This window comes from Eleginops maclovinus, chromosome 4 (assembly GCF_036324505.1).
Source record: "Eleginops maclovinus isolate JMC-PN-2008 ecotype Puerto Natales chromosome 4, JC_Emac_rtc_rv5, whole genome shotgun sequence".
NCBI classification, from domain to species: Eukaryota; Metazoa; Chordata; class Actinopteri; order Perciformes; family Eleginopidae; genus Eleginops; species Eleginops maclovinus.
In genome coordinates this window covers 29,963,758-29,980,784 of record NC_086352.1, presented here as the reverse complement: position 1 = coordinate 29,980,784, position 17,027 = coordinate 29,963,758, and the positions used below count along the sequence as shown (strand labels likewise).

The window sequence follows — 17,027 nt, the reverse complement described above, 5'->3', positions numbered from 1 at the left end:
TGAGAGATAGATTGAAAAGGGTAATAAATAAAGAGATGAAAGATAGATAGTGTACGATAATATCAGTACAATACCACTGCAGATGCTACAGAAGAAAATACACAAACTGTGAGTTCTTTGTGTGTGCAGGTCTCAACAACAACTTCTGTCCTGCTGACGCTGTCATAATATTGCCTGCAATATAACATCTGTGACATGAGGTAAAATTAAGTGAAAGAAAAATGCAGTGGCCAAAAAAATACAACAACAAAACTGCTGACAGACTAGCATCAGCTCACAAAGAAAGTCTGACTAAATTAATAGTTCCACTTTAAGGGACTCTGAGGGTTGGATAAGAAGCCTAGCTAGTTTAGCCTAGCGTATCAGAAACAAATAGTTAAGACAGCTTACTCTCCCTAAAACTAAACATTACGTATTATTTTACAATTCTTTTTGTCATTGGATAGAAAATACATTTTAATTGTTTTTTCGGGTGTTGTTCTTCACATCAAGGAAGGCTGTGTTAGCTAGTTGCTTTCCCTTTATGCTTGAGCTAAACAAAGTTAAGCTAAGCTAACTACCTGTTTCCTGTTCCTATTATGGCTATTTCCCTGAATGCACCTCAGTGCACCTATTTATGATCAATAATTTAGAAGGGATGTACTATGCTTAACATTTATTGGCTTTTTCTTGTTCAAGAAAACCAACAAAAAAAACATATATCTTTGGTTTAACCCAGTTTAATTGAGTACAGCACACTTTCAGCAGTTATGCAAATATGGAATTTATTACACTGTTCTACTTATTATATTGAGTATTTAATATCTGCATATCTGTCAAATGAAAACCTGATTAAAGCTGAATAAAGCAATTATCAAAAGACTTTTCATGTTGGTATGATTACATTTAAATCTCAAATTTGAAATGCTGATTTTCATCAGAGTTTGTACTGTTATTTGAATCGACATGTCAAGAAAAAGGTCTGTTTTAGTATTCATACAGTAGTTAGATTATTAAAACAATCAAGGCAACCTTTATAATTTGCCTTTATTCTCTTTTGATTACAGGCTATTTGCACATAGAATGTATTGAGATACAGCAAACCCCAATGATAGAGCACTAAAACAAAATGGACTGATTTAAATGGCTACACATTGCAAAAGAGTGTCGGATCAGAGAGAAGAAAAGAAAAAGTAGCACAAATTAAAATCTAAGTAAAGAAAAACAGCTTAAGCAACCTTATGTTTTGAAAAAAAAAGCTCATGACTGGAAAAGTATAAAAAAATGTGTTTTCTCCATTCCTTAATCGGTGTGAGCCAGACGGCAGAGCGATAGGGCCTTCTGCCTCCAGTATTATCAGGAAGGAGTCAATGGAGTGTGGCCACATTGCCACATAAATAAGAAACCATAGAGAGGTGGGGGAATGAAAGAAGAAGGGAGGAAAGGAGAGAGATGGAGTTAAACTTTCCCTCTTTTCTTGATAAAGGAAATCCTTATCACAACAGCATCGCACACTTAATACTGCTAGGGGCGGTTTTACAACAAAGAAGGAGAAAAATTGCACTGGTTTGATTTGTCATTGTCACCCCATGCCAAACCCATATCCTCCCCGAAACTAACAGAAAGCAGGTATATTGGTTTGGCAGGCAGGCCTGGGTGCACGCGATAACAATGTTGGCTTTGTTCCTTCGCTAGAATTGGACAAGCGCTTGCAGCCGCCACACAGCACAACAATTAAACAAGCCCAATGTTCTACGCTGTGTTCTCGACATACTGCAATCTGGCGGATGCTTTTTTTCCACCGTAAATCTATGGGGTTTCAACGCAGCTGATGCTGGAGGCTACGCTGCGCTCGCTGATAGCAGCAAATCAGTTCCAACTGAGAGCTACACCTGTTGCACGCTAAGCTCTGTTTATTGTCTTCTGTCTTTTAATTTCCGAAACACACACACACGCAGCCTAATGGATACCCAGACACAATAAACTGACAGCATGAAACACACTCCTAGGAGTTTGCACTCACACACTTACAGCCTGCCCTGCTTTCTTCAGGGCAGACCAATGGGCTATGTCATATCTGCCAGGAGAGTGTTCATGTGAGAAAATGATGCATCCACACAAGATGCATTAATACCCCACAGCTGGGTTAGAGGAGTTATATTCCTCTTTACTTTTTACTGCTGGTTTAAAGCTGTTTTTGAGTCTCAAGCAAATCCGTTAGCTGAGATGAACCCTGACCAAAAGGTGGGATTTGCATGTGTTATCCCTTAGTGATTGCTTTTTTAAATGAACATTAAAACCCCTATATATCCAAATTTGTATTGGCTTTCATAAACATGCCTTGCGTGACACAGAGTGGCCCATCATGTGTGTGTCATCCAAAATGTGTTTCCATTGACGGCTCCGTGTCTTTTTAAATTCTATAAAATGATCAACGACGAAAAGCATGCCCTGTAAATAAAATATCCCTTCAAGCAGTATTCTTTTTCATTACAAGATGACAACTTGTAATGTAACAGTAGGCTACAATGCATTTCAAAACGAGAAGACGACTCAATGACTTTTGCAGATCTGGATTCAGACTTATATGGTTAATAATTATTAATAAATCATTTCCCACATAATTTATATAATGGGAAGACAGCGTTTTTTCTTTGAATATTTGTTACAAGTTAGAAGTTGGCAAAAAAAAAAATACTATCATTTGTCTTTGTTTTCTTTTGCATTCAGAGTAACTCAAATGTTTGTTATATGTTTGCTGCAATGCAAGGAAACTCTGATATCAGCTAATGTAGTTGTATTCTTTAATGAAATTATTCAGGTGAGAACTCTTGTAAAAAATGCCCTGCATTTGGGATTTGCACCTGGATTCAGCTAATGACTTGTTGCACAGAGCAGCAGTGATTTTTTTTAACATTACCACGTGACTGTGACTGTCTGAGTCTGAGACGTTAAGCTTGACTATTCCCACAAACGCTGGGCATGCTGCTCTACATGATTACCGCAAAGCGAACACACAATGTGATTGATCAATCTGAAGTCCCTGCTGAACAGAATCCTCAAGCATCTTGCCTCGTGTTTAGTTTACCTTTGGTGCAAAATGCTGACGTTCCCTCTAGCCTAGTTTGAACAACCTTTAAAAAGGTGCATCTCTCTGAAATATAATCTGGAAAAAAGACGATATAGGTCATCTTAAAAAAGCTCCTAGTTCAAGAAGAAGGCCATGCTTTCTTCTTTTGTTCTATCATCAATTCAATGAGCCAGGAAGAAAGAAAAGGAATGGTCGTGTGTTTTGATTTCTCTTTTTTTACAGTACGCTGTACCAGAAATTTTACACCCTAACCTTGACCCAGTTCAGATTTTCCTGCTTTACTTTTTGGGACTTCAACTGGATCAACTGAGAAAATCCAATCTTGTGTTCACAGTTGCAGAATCACTGATCACTGATCCTCGGGGACAGCATCCTGTGCTGTATTCCCCGAATCCAACAGTCACACACAGACAGATGCTACACAGGGTCCTGCTGCGGAAATGAGAAGAAGTGACTGCTGCTATCTGCCTCTACCTGTATTGATTTTACTTGGTAAAAATAAAGGAAGGTAAACATTGTTTGTCATCGTAAGGCCGACAACACCAGAAGATTTACGAAGAGTACAACAACTTCTTATAAATATATATATGTTTTTAAGTGTGTATTGCAAACTCTTACTTCAGCTTCCTAATTTTCTATACATATAAAAAAAAAAGAAATTCTTCATTTCATTCTAGAGAAACTGTCAGCAAACACCAAACCCAATTTTTACAAAGACAAATAAATTATTCTAATTATGATTCTACATATTTTAATAGTACTACCTCACCATATACTATATCTCATATATATCATAATTACCCAGATACCACTATAGATTAACATTTGTATTGATTTGTTATTTATATTATGTTATATTTATGTTTCATCTCTATAACTATACAAAGCACAACAACTTAAATCATATCATTAGTCGCTGCGACCTTTACACTGTTAGATCAGTCTACTATTACATCACTCTACTATGTTCTGTATAATTTTATACTTATTTTTGTTTTAGAATTTTTATTAACACCTCGCACTTTTGTACTTTCTCTAGGTTTCGGTACAAGTCCTGTATTTTCTGTTGAAACTGCTGTTACCTCAGTGTACCTTCTAGCAACTTTAAGTTTCTGAGAACTCAAACAAAAATATTACTGTTTGATAATAGTTCTTCCTACTCCTTTTATACCAACAGGTATTAGTGTTGTTTCACTTCTCATTACTTCTTGTTTTCCTATGACCACTTCTCCTTTAACTGAGGCTTCATCCGGTGTGGACATCACAGACCATTATCCAAGCAGACATTGTGACTTGTCAAACAGAGGTGTAACTGATACGATTGAAACGGCTGCATTCAGTTTAGCTGTTGCAGTGACAGGGCCTTGTTATTGTGCATGCTGGCTTACTGCCATTACTTACTGGCACACCTAAAGAGGAACGAAACCATCATTAATGCTATTAGTTGCACCTGTGCTTTTATAAAATGACAAGTCAAAACCTCTGACACGAGAGAAGTCTACCGTTAAACAAACATGACAATTTGTAGTGGGTATATTTAGCACACAATCAGCAGCCAAACCTTTTTGAACCGTGCAATTTAGAATATATTTTTAATACTTATAAACCACTGTAGGTTTTGTTATACACATATTTAAAATTATTTTGTTTATATCAATGTTTATATTGTATTTTGTTTGATCTTTTATTCAATAGTTTTACTTTATTACATGGGTTGGTTGAATACTCAGTTCCAAATTGGTCGATTTGGACATTTAGGAGGTTGTTAGTACTCGCTAACACACCGCTGTCACGAATAACATGAATATTGCTAAGGAGGATTAACTTAACTTAATTTCCTATACAAATGTTTGTTTGTTTATTTGATCTTTTAATGTGCATTCCTCCTTTAGCTTGTAATGCTTGTATGATTTATTTCTCTTTATAATTTCATTCTTCAATGGAGCAACTAAAATCGAATTCCGTTCCAGGATAAATAAACTATTTTGATGCTGATTTGTGGTATTCTATAACAATGTGCTAACATTTAAACATTTGGAGTAAGTTTGTTTTGGAACAGGCTTTTGTAATGAAAATATTTTATTAATTCCATTTTTTGTAATGGAATCTTCACTTGCATATTAAAGCTGATTTACTTAGTTAACATCAAAAGTGCCAATTACAGTGAGGTCGGGAAATGGAGAATGCAATTTATGTGACAGTTTTTGTGATTTCTTTTTGATTGTGTACTGGTCGGCAGCACTGGCAGTCACAGCTGTGTGTAATTTAGTAATCAGTGCATATGTGCATTTCTCTCCTGCAGAGAGGCTGGAGACTCATTCACTGATTGTACATTCAACAATCATCACCTGGATTTGGTTTTAGCCACCAATCATATATTCCTCACCACACTTTCATGACATTTATGTCCTTTCTAACGTGTTAGTAGCAACAAACTTAATTGGCTCTGATTTACAGACGTCTCTTTTCAATGTAGGTCAATGGGAAAAAGTATTTTTGCGCCCAGTAATGTCACAGACTGACACAGAAGTTGTGCTAACGCCGATTGGCCACTGCAATTATTTACCTCAACGTTCGGCGCAATTCCTTGGTCAGCAGTATGGGCAGCAGAGAAATGCAACTCAGGTTGGCTACATGCAACTTTCGCTAGCATAATGCAGCTAAAGTTGACTAAAAATGTAGTTAACGAAAATCCACATTCAACTAATGCTACCCAAAGTGTTAGCTAACTTTGGTTTAGCCAACAACCCAAAGTCTTATATTAATAAGATTATACTGTACTAGGAGGAAGATACCAATCAGGATAACTTTTGAACCTTTTTGTGCCCTGATGATAACAAGTTAGATATCTAACACTGGCGATGGTCAGTTCCAGTGAGAGAACAGCAGCCACGAGGAATTTCAGACAATGCTATGCCGTAGAAATGAACACTGTGCAAGTGTTCAAAGTGCACAACATGGCACTGTTATAAGAACAGTTTCCAAATTGAGACAAAGCAATGGTTTTCCGGGGATCTAGCATCATTTTTTGGTTTTTGGGTTAGCCACAAAGTATAACGTCTTCAAAAGTAAAATCTCCTCCTGGTTCCTCTGAACAAGCTAATGTTTAAGTCTGCAACATTTCGCTGGGGAAAATGTAAGCGACTTTACCCTATTTTTGCTTCACAATGCTAATGTGTTTGATAATAAAACAGTGATGGGATCTTCTTAATCAATATACTATATCCTGTTTCGTACCATCCTAACATCATTCAAAAACTTTGGCAAAACAGTAAGACTATCTAGTGCAGTAACTCCCACATGATTCTACACCTGCCTCCCACTAGCAAACACTATCGGCTGAGTTCAGTGCAGTGCCAAACCAAGTCAGAGCATTCTGCATGGAATTAAATTCAGGTCAGTACATGCTGGGTGAACCCCTGTGTTGCTTTTATCTTGCTAGCTGTGAATAATTTATTTCTAAACATTATGTCAGTCTGCAAGATGTAATCGCTATACCCAAGGCTGCAATTTGAGGATATTGGCAATGACAAAACAACTGCTGGTTTTTATGTATTAGCTCAACAGTAGGGGCATTTTTGTCGGTGGGCTTTAGTATTTTAAGAGATAAAAATGATTTATTCCTGGAACAAGGTATCAACAACAACATTTGTGCAATCACACATAGTGCACTTATAGTAGAACTTCGGTTTCATTTATTTAATTTGTATTTGATTTGTACATTAAGAAAAATGACAGATGGAAAATAATCACCAACTTCTGTGATAATGAATGAATCTTTTAAGTAATTTCTCATTCAAAAATGCCACGTTAGTTGGTTTTTGTACATGTTAATGATCTGCAAATCTTTAAATCCTAAAGTTCCCTCCAGAGGAAGTTTCTCTCCCACCGATTAGCATAACAGATCCCCTTTAAGGTAATTATCTCTGGGTTTTTTACCATCACAAGAAGACATTTAAAGACTATGGATTTTGGAAAATTTGGATGGAATTTTTTATTTTTTTATTCAGAAATTGTATTGACCAATCAACCTGATTCCTGCCTCATACTACGTTTTAAAGTAAATATGTGTACCTACCAGCATTGTAGTAGCGGTCCAGCTTCTCCCATAGGGGTTCATCCGCACGCTGCAGAAAGGACAGCTTAAGGGGTTCATAGATGGAACCTGAGGAAGGACACATCTGTTACACACAAACTTAATTGCTAAATATTGACCTATAACATACATTTAAAATGTATGTCTATACTGTCTCATAAATCCTCAAAGTAAACATTGTGAATGAGTCTCAATCATTTATCTCCCTGATGTTCATCAACAATATTCCTGAATCACTAAACTGGATGGAGGAAAATCAAAAAAGGAGGAAGACGATTTCTCAATTTGTATTTCTAACCCTAATGTTACATAAAACTGTTTTATTTCCAATTGGTTTAAGAGAAAATAAGAAGCAGAGGAAACAAACAAAGAAAACAATGCACACATGCCATCAATAAAGTCTTTCTTTCACTTCAACACAATGCATTACAGATAACTCAGCAAACAAAACAATTTTCAGGCACGGAGCACAAGATTCAAATGTTAATGTTCGTGGCTTGCCATATATTACCTAACATTCTGCTCTGAGCTGAGAGAGAGTTGGAGTTTGAGGGAAACCCCCATCTGTTAGACTTTCTCTATTTTCAGATACTTTTCCCTCTGCTGAGATTTGCATTTTAATGGGTTTGACCTTGGGTCAATACCACAGGTACTGAAAAATTCACATTCGAGTTGAAATTAGCATAATTTTCATCAGCTTAAAAGTTGCTGGGGACAAAGCCAATCCATCTCGTTTTAAAGATAACACTTTAAAAGAGCATAGAGGCAGTCCAATAATTCCATTTTAATTTCTAACAAGAGATCAGACAAATGTGTGCAATGTTGGTAATGTAGTTTTAAACAATCCTTTGGACTTTGGACTTCAGTGATGCAGACCTTTTACACTGTAATACATGCAGTATGCTTTATGACTTCATTAATAATGTAAATGCATTTGGTGTCACTTCTGGGTCCGTCACGTTACAGTGGAGGAACAATATCTAACTCATGTAAGAGAACTCGAGCTCTGAATGACTTGTGTTTTCTCAAGATTACAATATAATTATATGGTACTCTCCAACTGGCTGGTTGCCTCATAATCAGCTAATAATGTTGCCAATATGGAATACTGTATCAAAATGCATTTGTCAACTTCAACAAAATGTGTATTTTAAACCCAAGATAAGCCAATATCTAATTGTATTTACTAAAACAAAGTTCAGAACAAATGCATATCAGTCAAAGAAGTCCATTTGTGAAATTGTTTTTAAAAGAGAATTTCATGTTTGATAAATGTCCTATGTTTTCAAAGAGTAGTTATTTGTATGCATTCTGCATAGATTTTAGTTTGAATAGTTTTTTTGACCTACAATCCAATAACCTTCCCGTATCTGGTTAACAAAAAGCAGCCAATTGAATATTAATACTGCATATACAGTAAAGTTACAAGACAGAGTTATTTGAAGCTGGAGAGGCAGGAAACAATAATAATATCCTTCCTCTGAGTTATCTAATTAGATTGCTGTTGGTTTAATAACAACATACTTTGATATGTGGAGGCTGAACTAATAGAACTATACCAAAACAATTAAAGGAAACATAATTTAAAAAATTCAGCATGTTTTTATTATCATTTATTTTTATCTTAACTCTCTGCAGCCTTATGTGTGGTTGACTGCATAGTTTTCCTCAGAGACATTGACAATACTTACCGAGTCTTTGAACTTTCCGATGAGGCCGGGCATTTGCAGCCATTCTCAAAAGGTGAAATTAAGGCCAGTGGTTTCTCTCAGCTAAATCACAAATCTACAGCAATGCACAGGAAGGAGTTAGTAGCACAGAGTTAGATTCAAGACATGCGCGAATCAACAAGGAATTACACCCTGTGTTATGATAATCATTGACAACATGGAAGGAATTACAATGTGTTGAATTTGCTCAGGAATGAAAGTTATTTTAACCCTTGAGAGACAAAGAGTCATGAGAAACTACTACTAAATTCTGAAGAGTGGCAGATAAATCAGGACAGCACTTGACTGATTATTGTCCTCGTAAAAATGTTATCAGAATGATATTAATAGTGCTGTAAAATGAAAAATGGAAGCACCTCATTACATGTTTTTAATTAATTCTTAGTGAAAAGTATTGATTATGAAATGATTCATGGAGGAACAACGTTGTGAAATCTTTAATTAGAACACCAAAGACATTTTTAGTCAAGAAAGTTTAAGTAGAATAAATGACTGCAGTCACACCTGTTCCTAATTAAGTGTGTTTTCCACAGTTGTATCAATGAAAACAATGTTTTTGGGATACACAACAGTTATGATGTTTTTGTCCTTGCATTGTATAAAACTGCTCAGTTTAATCTTGTCTTGTGAGATTTTATTCTATGCTAATGAATACTTTTATTGCATTACAATCCAGAGGAAAGTATTATATTTTATTTTACATGTTCTTGATAATTTTAGTCACTTTGCAGATTCAGATTACCAAATATTAACAATAAATACATGATGATGCATTAGTTTGGATAAACATTCTACTTTATTGATCCCTGAGAAAAATCATAAGACGGCAGTAGGCCAATACATAGTAAAAACTAAGGCACACATTTAACAGCTGCAACATCGAAGCAAAGTAAAAACCAATGCATCAATAGTTTCAAGTATTATTCTGATATGGCTCATGCATGTGAGATCTCCTTTTGTGGTCCTTTGAGTCCATTTTTAGGTTGATATGACACTTTAACTTAAGTGACATACTGCATAGAGTACTTTTACTTGTACCAGAGTATTACTACTTAAGTAAATGATCTAAGTACTTGTTCCACCTCTGGTTTTTAGACGGGATTATTTTTCCAGTGCCAGGCTGACTACCAGAGCAATAATAGCACAGGCTGTCAACAGGCCTTACACCTCATGCAACACACACATTACAGTTAACTATGGGGGAGATATAACGATGAGCTGGTCAGAATCTCTTAAAATAGCTCCTGGGTGTTCCACATCTACACCTCTGACCTTTCATGCTTGCACCGTCACTGCAGTGGACAATTTAAATGGCCAGATCAAATCCATTTAAACCCTGTGTACGGTGGATTTACAAGCTGACAGTCTCACACAAAGCACCAGCAAAACAGAAGCAAACGGGTGTGCCACGCAGTACGCTCCCATGCAAAAATGAGAAATCTGACCTGATCTTTTTGATCGGGCTTTAAATTCCAAGAGTTTCCAGCCGACATCTGCAAGGCTCGCCATGTTTACACTGTCAAATTCACACGAAAGTTAAAGCATTTCCGGTCTTATCCTTCAAAATAATACTGAGGCAATGAGGCTCACGAACAACAGAAATGTAAAAAGTCAACATAGCCTTTAATTAGACAATACATTACAGTAAAATGTGTCACATCATATTAATGCACATCACTGTCTTGTGTTTGTTATAATATATTTGCTAAACCTACTTGTTAGCTTTATAATTGCATTTATTCTGAAGTTAAGATTCCTAAACTTCCGATTTACCTCTGGCTAACTCTTTTCAACTTCACACTGCCCGGAACCCATGCTATGAACTGTCAAAATACTCTGAGCGCGACATTGACGTAAACAAGGAAACTGTGAAATTGTATTGTTAACCCTTATACAGTGCATTTATTCCACCTCTTTCTGATAAAAATTAAGATAACAGAGTATATGTCTAAATGTGGAAAGTTAATGTAAATTTGACTCACCATATAATCAAATTAAACTGCAATTTCACTCTGCCGTAAAGCCACTTGCCGTATTATAGTCCGTGTTGTTGTGAGGAGCTGCCCCTGCCTCGAACAAGGATGTGGATATTAAAATGCAATGTTTTGGCATTTTTGCTACTTTTTGTGGGACAATACAAGGCATTTGCTCTACAAGATGTAACGGCTGACCTTTTTGCTGCCGAAAGCTATGGGACAGTGGCAGCATTTGGAGACTTTTACGCGGATAAACAGACAGACATGTTCATCATCAGAGAACGTATGTGAATGCTTCAGTAACGTCATTTAACTGTCGTTTTAGCTTAGTCCCGAATTATATGTAATGTTTTATGCATATGCACTGCAAGTTGTAGTTAAGGAAATCGCAAAAGAAATGAATACAATTGTAAAACTAACCACTATTATTAATATTTCTTATCCTGATGCGCCTTTCATGTGGTTTGTGCTAACAATGTCTTTAATAAAAAATAATAGGCTGTAATTTGTATCAATGTTTACTTTTTCAGAGACGGAAGTAGTGATATTCCAGGCTGATTCGAAAATACCTTACTTCAAGCCAAAAATTCACATCACTAAAGACATTTTCCCAAGGTAATATGTCAATTTTGGGGCTGTTTTCGTTTCTAATATATTTCATTTACACCTAATTTGTAATTCATTATATCCTAAATACCTTTCTCTGAATACTTACGAAATTACTTAAATGTCAGGGTGGTATTGTTTACCTTTTAATGGACACTTTTCCTGTTCAGCGATACCATCATCACCGGGGTGGTTCCTGGGGACTACGATGGAGACTCTCAGATGGATGTCCTTCTTACAACTCAGATCCAGAAGTCCACGCAGACCACGGTTTTCATCTTCTGGGGGAACAACCAGACATTAGGTACACTAGAGAGAACACTTAGGAAAGATGAGGCTGACTTTTCTTACACATGTACTTTTGATAAAGTCCCAGCCAATGGTTATGTTGTAGTCTGTGATTCATAACTATGACTTTCCTGTTGGGTACAAATGATCTGTGGGAAACAGAACCAACATTTATAATAGAGTACTATTCAACAGTTAGACTTGCCACAGGTGTGTTTAATAAGATCAATTATTGTTGCACAGTGGAGCCATCGTTAACGTAGTTAGCTCCACCTGTGCTTTCATGCAACATGTGAGAATGTACGCCATGGAAAAATAAATCTAAATCTAACTAATTTATAAATAATAAAACCTATCCTACTTAGTACATTCCCTCAATCAATGTTCTTACGTATACATTAGGCAAATGCAAAACAGATAAAGAGCCAATAAAAGGCTATGTTTTCTTATACATTTAACTACCCAACAGTTTATTAGTCATCCAAAAACAAATGTGCTTATTATTTTGTAGTAATTTAAGTCAATTGTTGGCAACTATGTCATACAATTTTTTGGCTTAAGCTTCTTGAACGTTTTGCTGATATTATTATTATTACCTATTTTAATCTATTGAAATTACTTTGAGGTGTCTGCAATGGGTACCTTTTACTTTTAATATTTCAAGAACATGTTCCTGGTAATACTTTTAAACTTTTTCTTAAAATGATTATTTTTTTAATAATATGCAACTTTCTACTTCCTACAGTTAAGAGGTACATATTCTACAGTTTATTCATTTAATGAAATGAAAAGTACATGAATCATGTGAATTTACATAGAAAACATACAAAGAGCTTATAAATGATAATGATATGTCATGAATTAAACTATCCAACCCCTTTTTTTGTTTTCCAAAAATTAATTGCCAACTGATTTGATAATAATTTGGGTCGTTTTTATTTTAAAAAGATTAAAGTTAAGCTTGTCAAATGTGGATTTGCTGCTTTATCCTTTTAAATACTTTAATCAGATTTGAATATTCTTTGTAATTATGCGTTTGGTACTTTAAATATTTTCGTGGTTATACTTGTAAACTTTCACCAAAGTTACATGTTCAATGCAGGACTTTTACTCAAGTACACAATTTGAAAACTTGACTGGATAGAAAAACCATGTAAAGAACAGTATGGACAAACTTTTTACGGTCAAAAATGTTATGTGTGGTTTTTAATCAATTGTGTAACGCCTCCATATTTAAGTTCCTTTCCGCAGCATGATAGGATAAGAAAAGCAGATCTTTATTATTTTGGTGCCAAAATCCATATTTATTTGTACTCTGTTTATCGCCGTTAACCAGCCAACTGATTTTTTTATGCAGTGTTTTTGTCGGACTAAGCATTGCTAAGAATCTGTTGCAAATGTTCTGCAGATTTGAGGTGGATCATGCTGAACAAGACCTTTACAGACCAACCTCTTGTAATGGAGTAAGTATCAGTCTGAATTATGTTAACATGCATTCTGCTCTTTGATCAATTTATGTTTAGTTTGCATGTTTGAACTAGAAGTCTTTCCATGTAAAAACAAAATATTTGTTTAAAATTATTAATAATTTTCTCTTCGATGAGGTTCTTAACAGTTACTAGATGGTACTTGATACACTTGTGCAATCACATTTACACCAAAATCATAGTCCAAAAAATATTTCAAATGCTGGATGTTAAAAATGAGACACTACACTGCAATGCTTGCTTTAATAGTTAAATAATACCAATGTTTTTAAGGTTTCTTTAAAAGCTGAAGCTAAACTACATTGCTATGTATATTATATATATATATATATATATATATATATATATTGTAAAATTGTGTGATGTTTTGTTCCTAATTAATTTGTCAATTTCTTATTGTAGTTCTTATTTTTTTATTATTATTATTATTATTTTATTTTTTTCAAGTAGTTATAGTTTTTTAAAAACCTTTTCTAAGCAGGTTGCCAACAATATAACAAAAATGATAAATGTCTGACGTTAAAATGCTTTGCTGGACTCAAAGGAGCCAGCAAACGTCAGTGGTTTTATATAATTTTAAACACAATTGGTTATTCAAACAGTTTCAAAAGTGACCATAGAGATGGAGCTACACCTCTCTGACAGTGCCAACAAGCATGTCCAGTAGATATGTCTAATAAATTCTTATCTGTCTGAGTACGTTTTAACAAAGTGAAATTCTTCCCACAGCTTCAATGGGGACATGATCCCAGACATTTTCGGAACTAGGAACGCCAGTGTCACTGAAGTATGCTACGTCACCAACAGGTAGTTAAACCATTCTCCAGATCATTTTGAAATCCTTATGTTCATTTCTTGGACTCTCAAATCTCAAAATATATTTGATTTTACATCCTGCTGTTGTCTCTTGGTTTTTCTGCGCTTCAGGATTCCAGTGTGGAGGAATGGTTTGAGTTTAGCTGTCAACATGCGCAGCCCTCACTCGAACGCGTTCATCGACCTCAACAAGGACTTAACTGCCGGTGAGTCAATGATTTCAAAGTAATGTCTAAGAAACTTTAACACATGTAAAATGCTCAGGGTATTCACCCATGACAAATTAGTGTTACAAATCTATGCTATATTTCAGCTGGGGGGGGGGGGAGTGTGTGTAATAAAAGAAACTTCCGCTGAAGGTAACTTTGGGATTTTAGTCTTTGCAGACTATTTAAATGCACAAAAACCTGTATAGCACACCACATGAAAGGGAAAACGCCAAAAAGCATCATAGGGCCACTTTTATTAACTCAAGGGGACACACCCTGCTTACTTCGTACGTGTATTTCCCACAGGCAGACCATAAACCATTGTATATACTAAGGGCTAGGTATGTATTTGTTACTTGCTGAATTAAAGAAATATATATATTTTTGATAGTGAAATCTTGACTGTTTGTTAAACTTACAAAAAACATTATATTTTTTAAACACAATTTCCAGTCCAAGCAGCCTTTACTTTAAACATTCACAGCTTGGAATACCCTCTATATTTCTTTATATTTCTTAAGAACGTATAAGAGTTGAGATCGATTGGCATTGCACAAAGATTACCCAGACAAGACATACAGTTAAAGCCCCCAATTTTCTAGTTGACTAAGAGAGAACGGAAAAGCCATTTTCTTCGCCAGTGAATGGGGAAATCACTCGCTCTTGTTCTACAGCATCTCAGTCCTGTCCTTCTGCCCACTAAGTGTGGCACTGTCATTTAGACTTATAGGAGGATTTCTCCCCTCTGGAAACTAATCCTCATGTTTAAGGTAAGCAGAGAGGATTTGGTTGTGTCATACTCACTGCAGGTAAGGTTTTGTGCTCTGTGGTTTTACTCCCAGGGCTGTCACAGTTTAACCAGAGCAGATTTTAATTCATATTTAATTTGTTTAGGGATTAGGAGAAAGTCAATAAACTTCCAATTTATTTTGAGACTTAACCAGACACCCACATGTTGTCTCTTTTCAGTTGGTGACGGTTGATCTTTAGAGAGAGGTAGCAGGTCATCAATCAATTCTACATATAATTGTTTTAGATGACCTGAAAGCTAAGCATCTGAAGACATAATAATAATAATTTGAGATGCACCCCAGCACCATGTGTCAAGTTGTTCTTGACATTCATCTCGATTATATATTACATATCCATTAGACACCTAATATATTATTGCCTTCAACTAACCCAATACAGCAATGTGACATATTTTTACATAATAAATGTAAGCAACGTCAACGTTTCAGTTTTTTCACTGTAGTAAAGTCTAGTTTAAAATACAAATAAAAGCTTTATAATACATTTGGCTCTTTGAATCCAAAGTCTCAGTTTTTCTGGTCATACCCAATGTATGACATTCTAAGACTGTTTATGGATTCCAGAAAAAGAAAAAAAACATTCAAATGCACCATATTTGGAATAATGAAAAAACAAGATTGGATGCAAAATAATGCCTGATGTTTGCCCTTAACTGCACGGGATTAGCCTAAAGTGGGCATGTCTGTAAAGGGTAGACTTGTTGGAATCTATAGAACCCGTTTTCATTCCACTGTGTAGCAGAGGTTCAGGTTTCCCTGTAAATATGGCCATGCGAGTGTTCAGTTTTAGCCTTTATTTGGAGCTTTATTTAGCCTTACTTCTGACAAACTTGCAGTACATAACAGTATCTTCACTCTAGCTTTAAATATGAGCTAGTCACAGCGGATAGTGAAGTTAGCCGGGGCTGCCAGTTATTCGACATCAGAGGGTTAAATACATCCAGATTTTTACAGTAGGTTTAATTCAATAGAGAATGGATTGTGTTGGGGTGTCATCAGTTTCTACTGCTCAGGAAATATGCTAATACTCATCAGTCAGAGTGATGGCCTGCAGGATGTCAGCCTGTCGGAAGTCCCTTTTTACATCCTATCCCCCACCCATGTATACACACACACACACACTCACACAAACGCATAAGGACGGTGATCATTAAATCCTCATTAAGTGTGTTCAGCTGCGTTCAGTTCGCTGTGGGTGAATGTGATGCAGGAACAACAGAGCGTGAGTAGGAGAAGCAGCGGGAAAAAAGACTCACTGTACATCTGGTGGATGTCAGAATCTTTGGCTGCCACTCTATGGGGGCATGCAGATGGAGGCAGAGCAAAACAGGCAGGAAGTTATGGAGAAAAAAAGCTGAGTCGGAGAGGATGAATGGACGGATGAATGGTTTGAAAGAAATGGATGGAAGGAAAGATAAAGGGTGGGAGGGGGATGAGCAAGGCACTGGGTGAGTCTGCAGCTTGCTTCAGCTCACTTTCTGCTGTGACCACCTGCTCCTCTAAGTAAGACTGGCAGGAGCATCAGTGTGACTTAGATGGAGAGAAAGTGAGTCTTAAAGACAATCTGGGTCTCAATGATGGCCAATTTGAGCTAAATTTAGGTTTGTAGCTATGCAACTACCATTAATGTTTCTAAAGATTCATATTGTCTTCATTATATTAAGAATCTGCTAACCATATTCAATAAGGCTTCTATTTTTTAACCTAAACTAAATACATTTGGCTATGGGCCAGGTATAGACGTGTGTCGATTGATGATTGGATGATGGATAGACGTTTGAAGGGATGATCAATAATAGATGCTTTCCTATGCTGATAGTAATGGAATTTGTCTGAAGTATTGTTAAAATCATTTATTGAATCCGAACCCTTCCTTGACAAAAGAGATGTTTCTGCTAAACTCTGTTAATTGGCACCAGTTACAAGTTATTTTTAAT

The 17,027-nt window shown here is 35.9% G+C and overlaps 2 protein-coding genes across 4 annotated transcripts in view; one reads left to right on the top strand and one right to left on the bottom strand.

Annotated features, from left to right (window-relative positions):
• Positions 1-10,419, bottom strand: part of phkb (phosphorylase kinase, beta) — a 106,255-nt gene extending 95,836 nt beyond the window's left edge. For 2 of the 3 annotated variants that reach the window (XM_063881303.1, XM_063881302.1), the window contains exons 1-2: positions 10,342-10,419; positions 7,149-7,235 (exon numbers count right to left, since the gene is read on the bottom strand). In XM_063881303.1, coding sequence (XP_063737373.1) covers positions 7,149-7,235; positions 10,342-10,405 — 151 coding nt within the window. In that variant the 5' untranslated portion in view covers positions 10,406-10,419. Of the gene's footprint in view, positions 1-7,148; positions 7,236-8,857; positions 8,952-10,341 lie in introns of all 3 variants that reach the window. The other variant, XM_063881304.1, reaches the window with a different exon arrangement.
• A 498-nt stretch (positions 10,420-10,917) lies between these two features.
• itfg1 (integrin alpha FG-GAP repeat containing 1) overlaps positions 10,918-17,027 on the top strand; it is a 158,630-nt gene continuing 152,520 nt past the window's right edge. The window contains exons 1-6 of the mRNA XM_063882046.1: positions 10,918-11,155; positions 11,403-11,487; positions 11,649-11,782; positions 13,175-13,229; positions 13,983-14,060; positions 14,181-14,275. Coding sequence (XP_063738116.1) covers positions 10,978-11,155; positions 11,403-11,487; positions 11,649-11,782; positions 13,175-13,229; positions 13,983-14,060; positions 14,181-14,275 — 625 coding nt within the window. The 5' untranslated portion in view covers positions 10,918-10,977. The remainder of the gene's footprint in view (positions 11,156-11,402; positions 11,488-11,648; positions 11,783-13,174; positions 13,230-13,982; positions 14,061-14,180; positions 14,276-17,027) is intronic.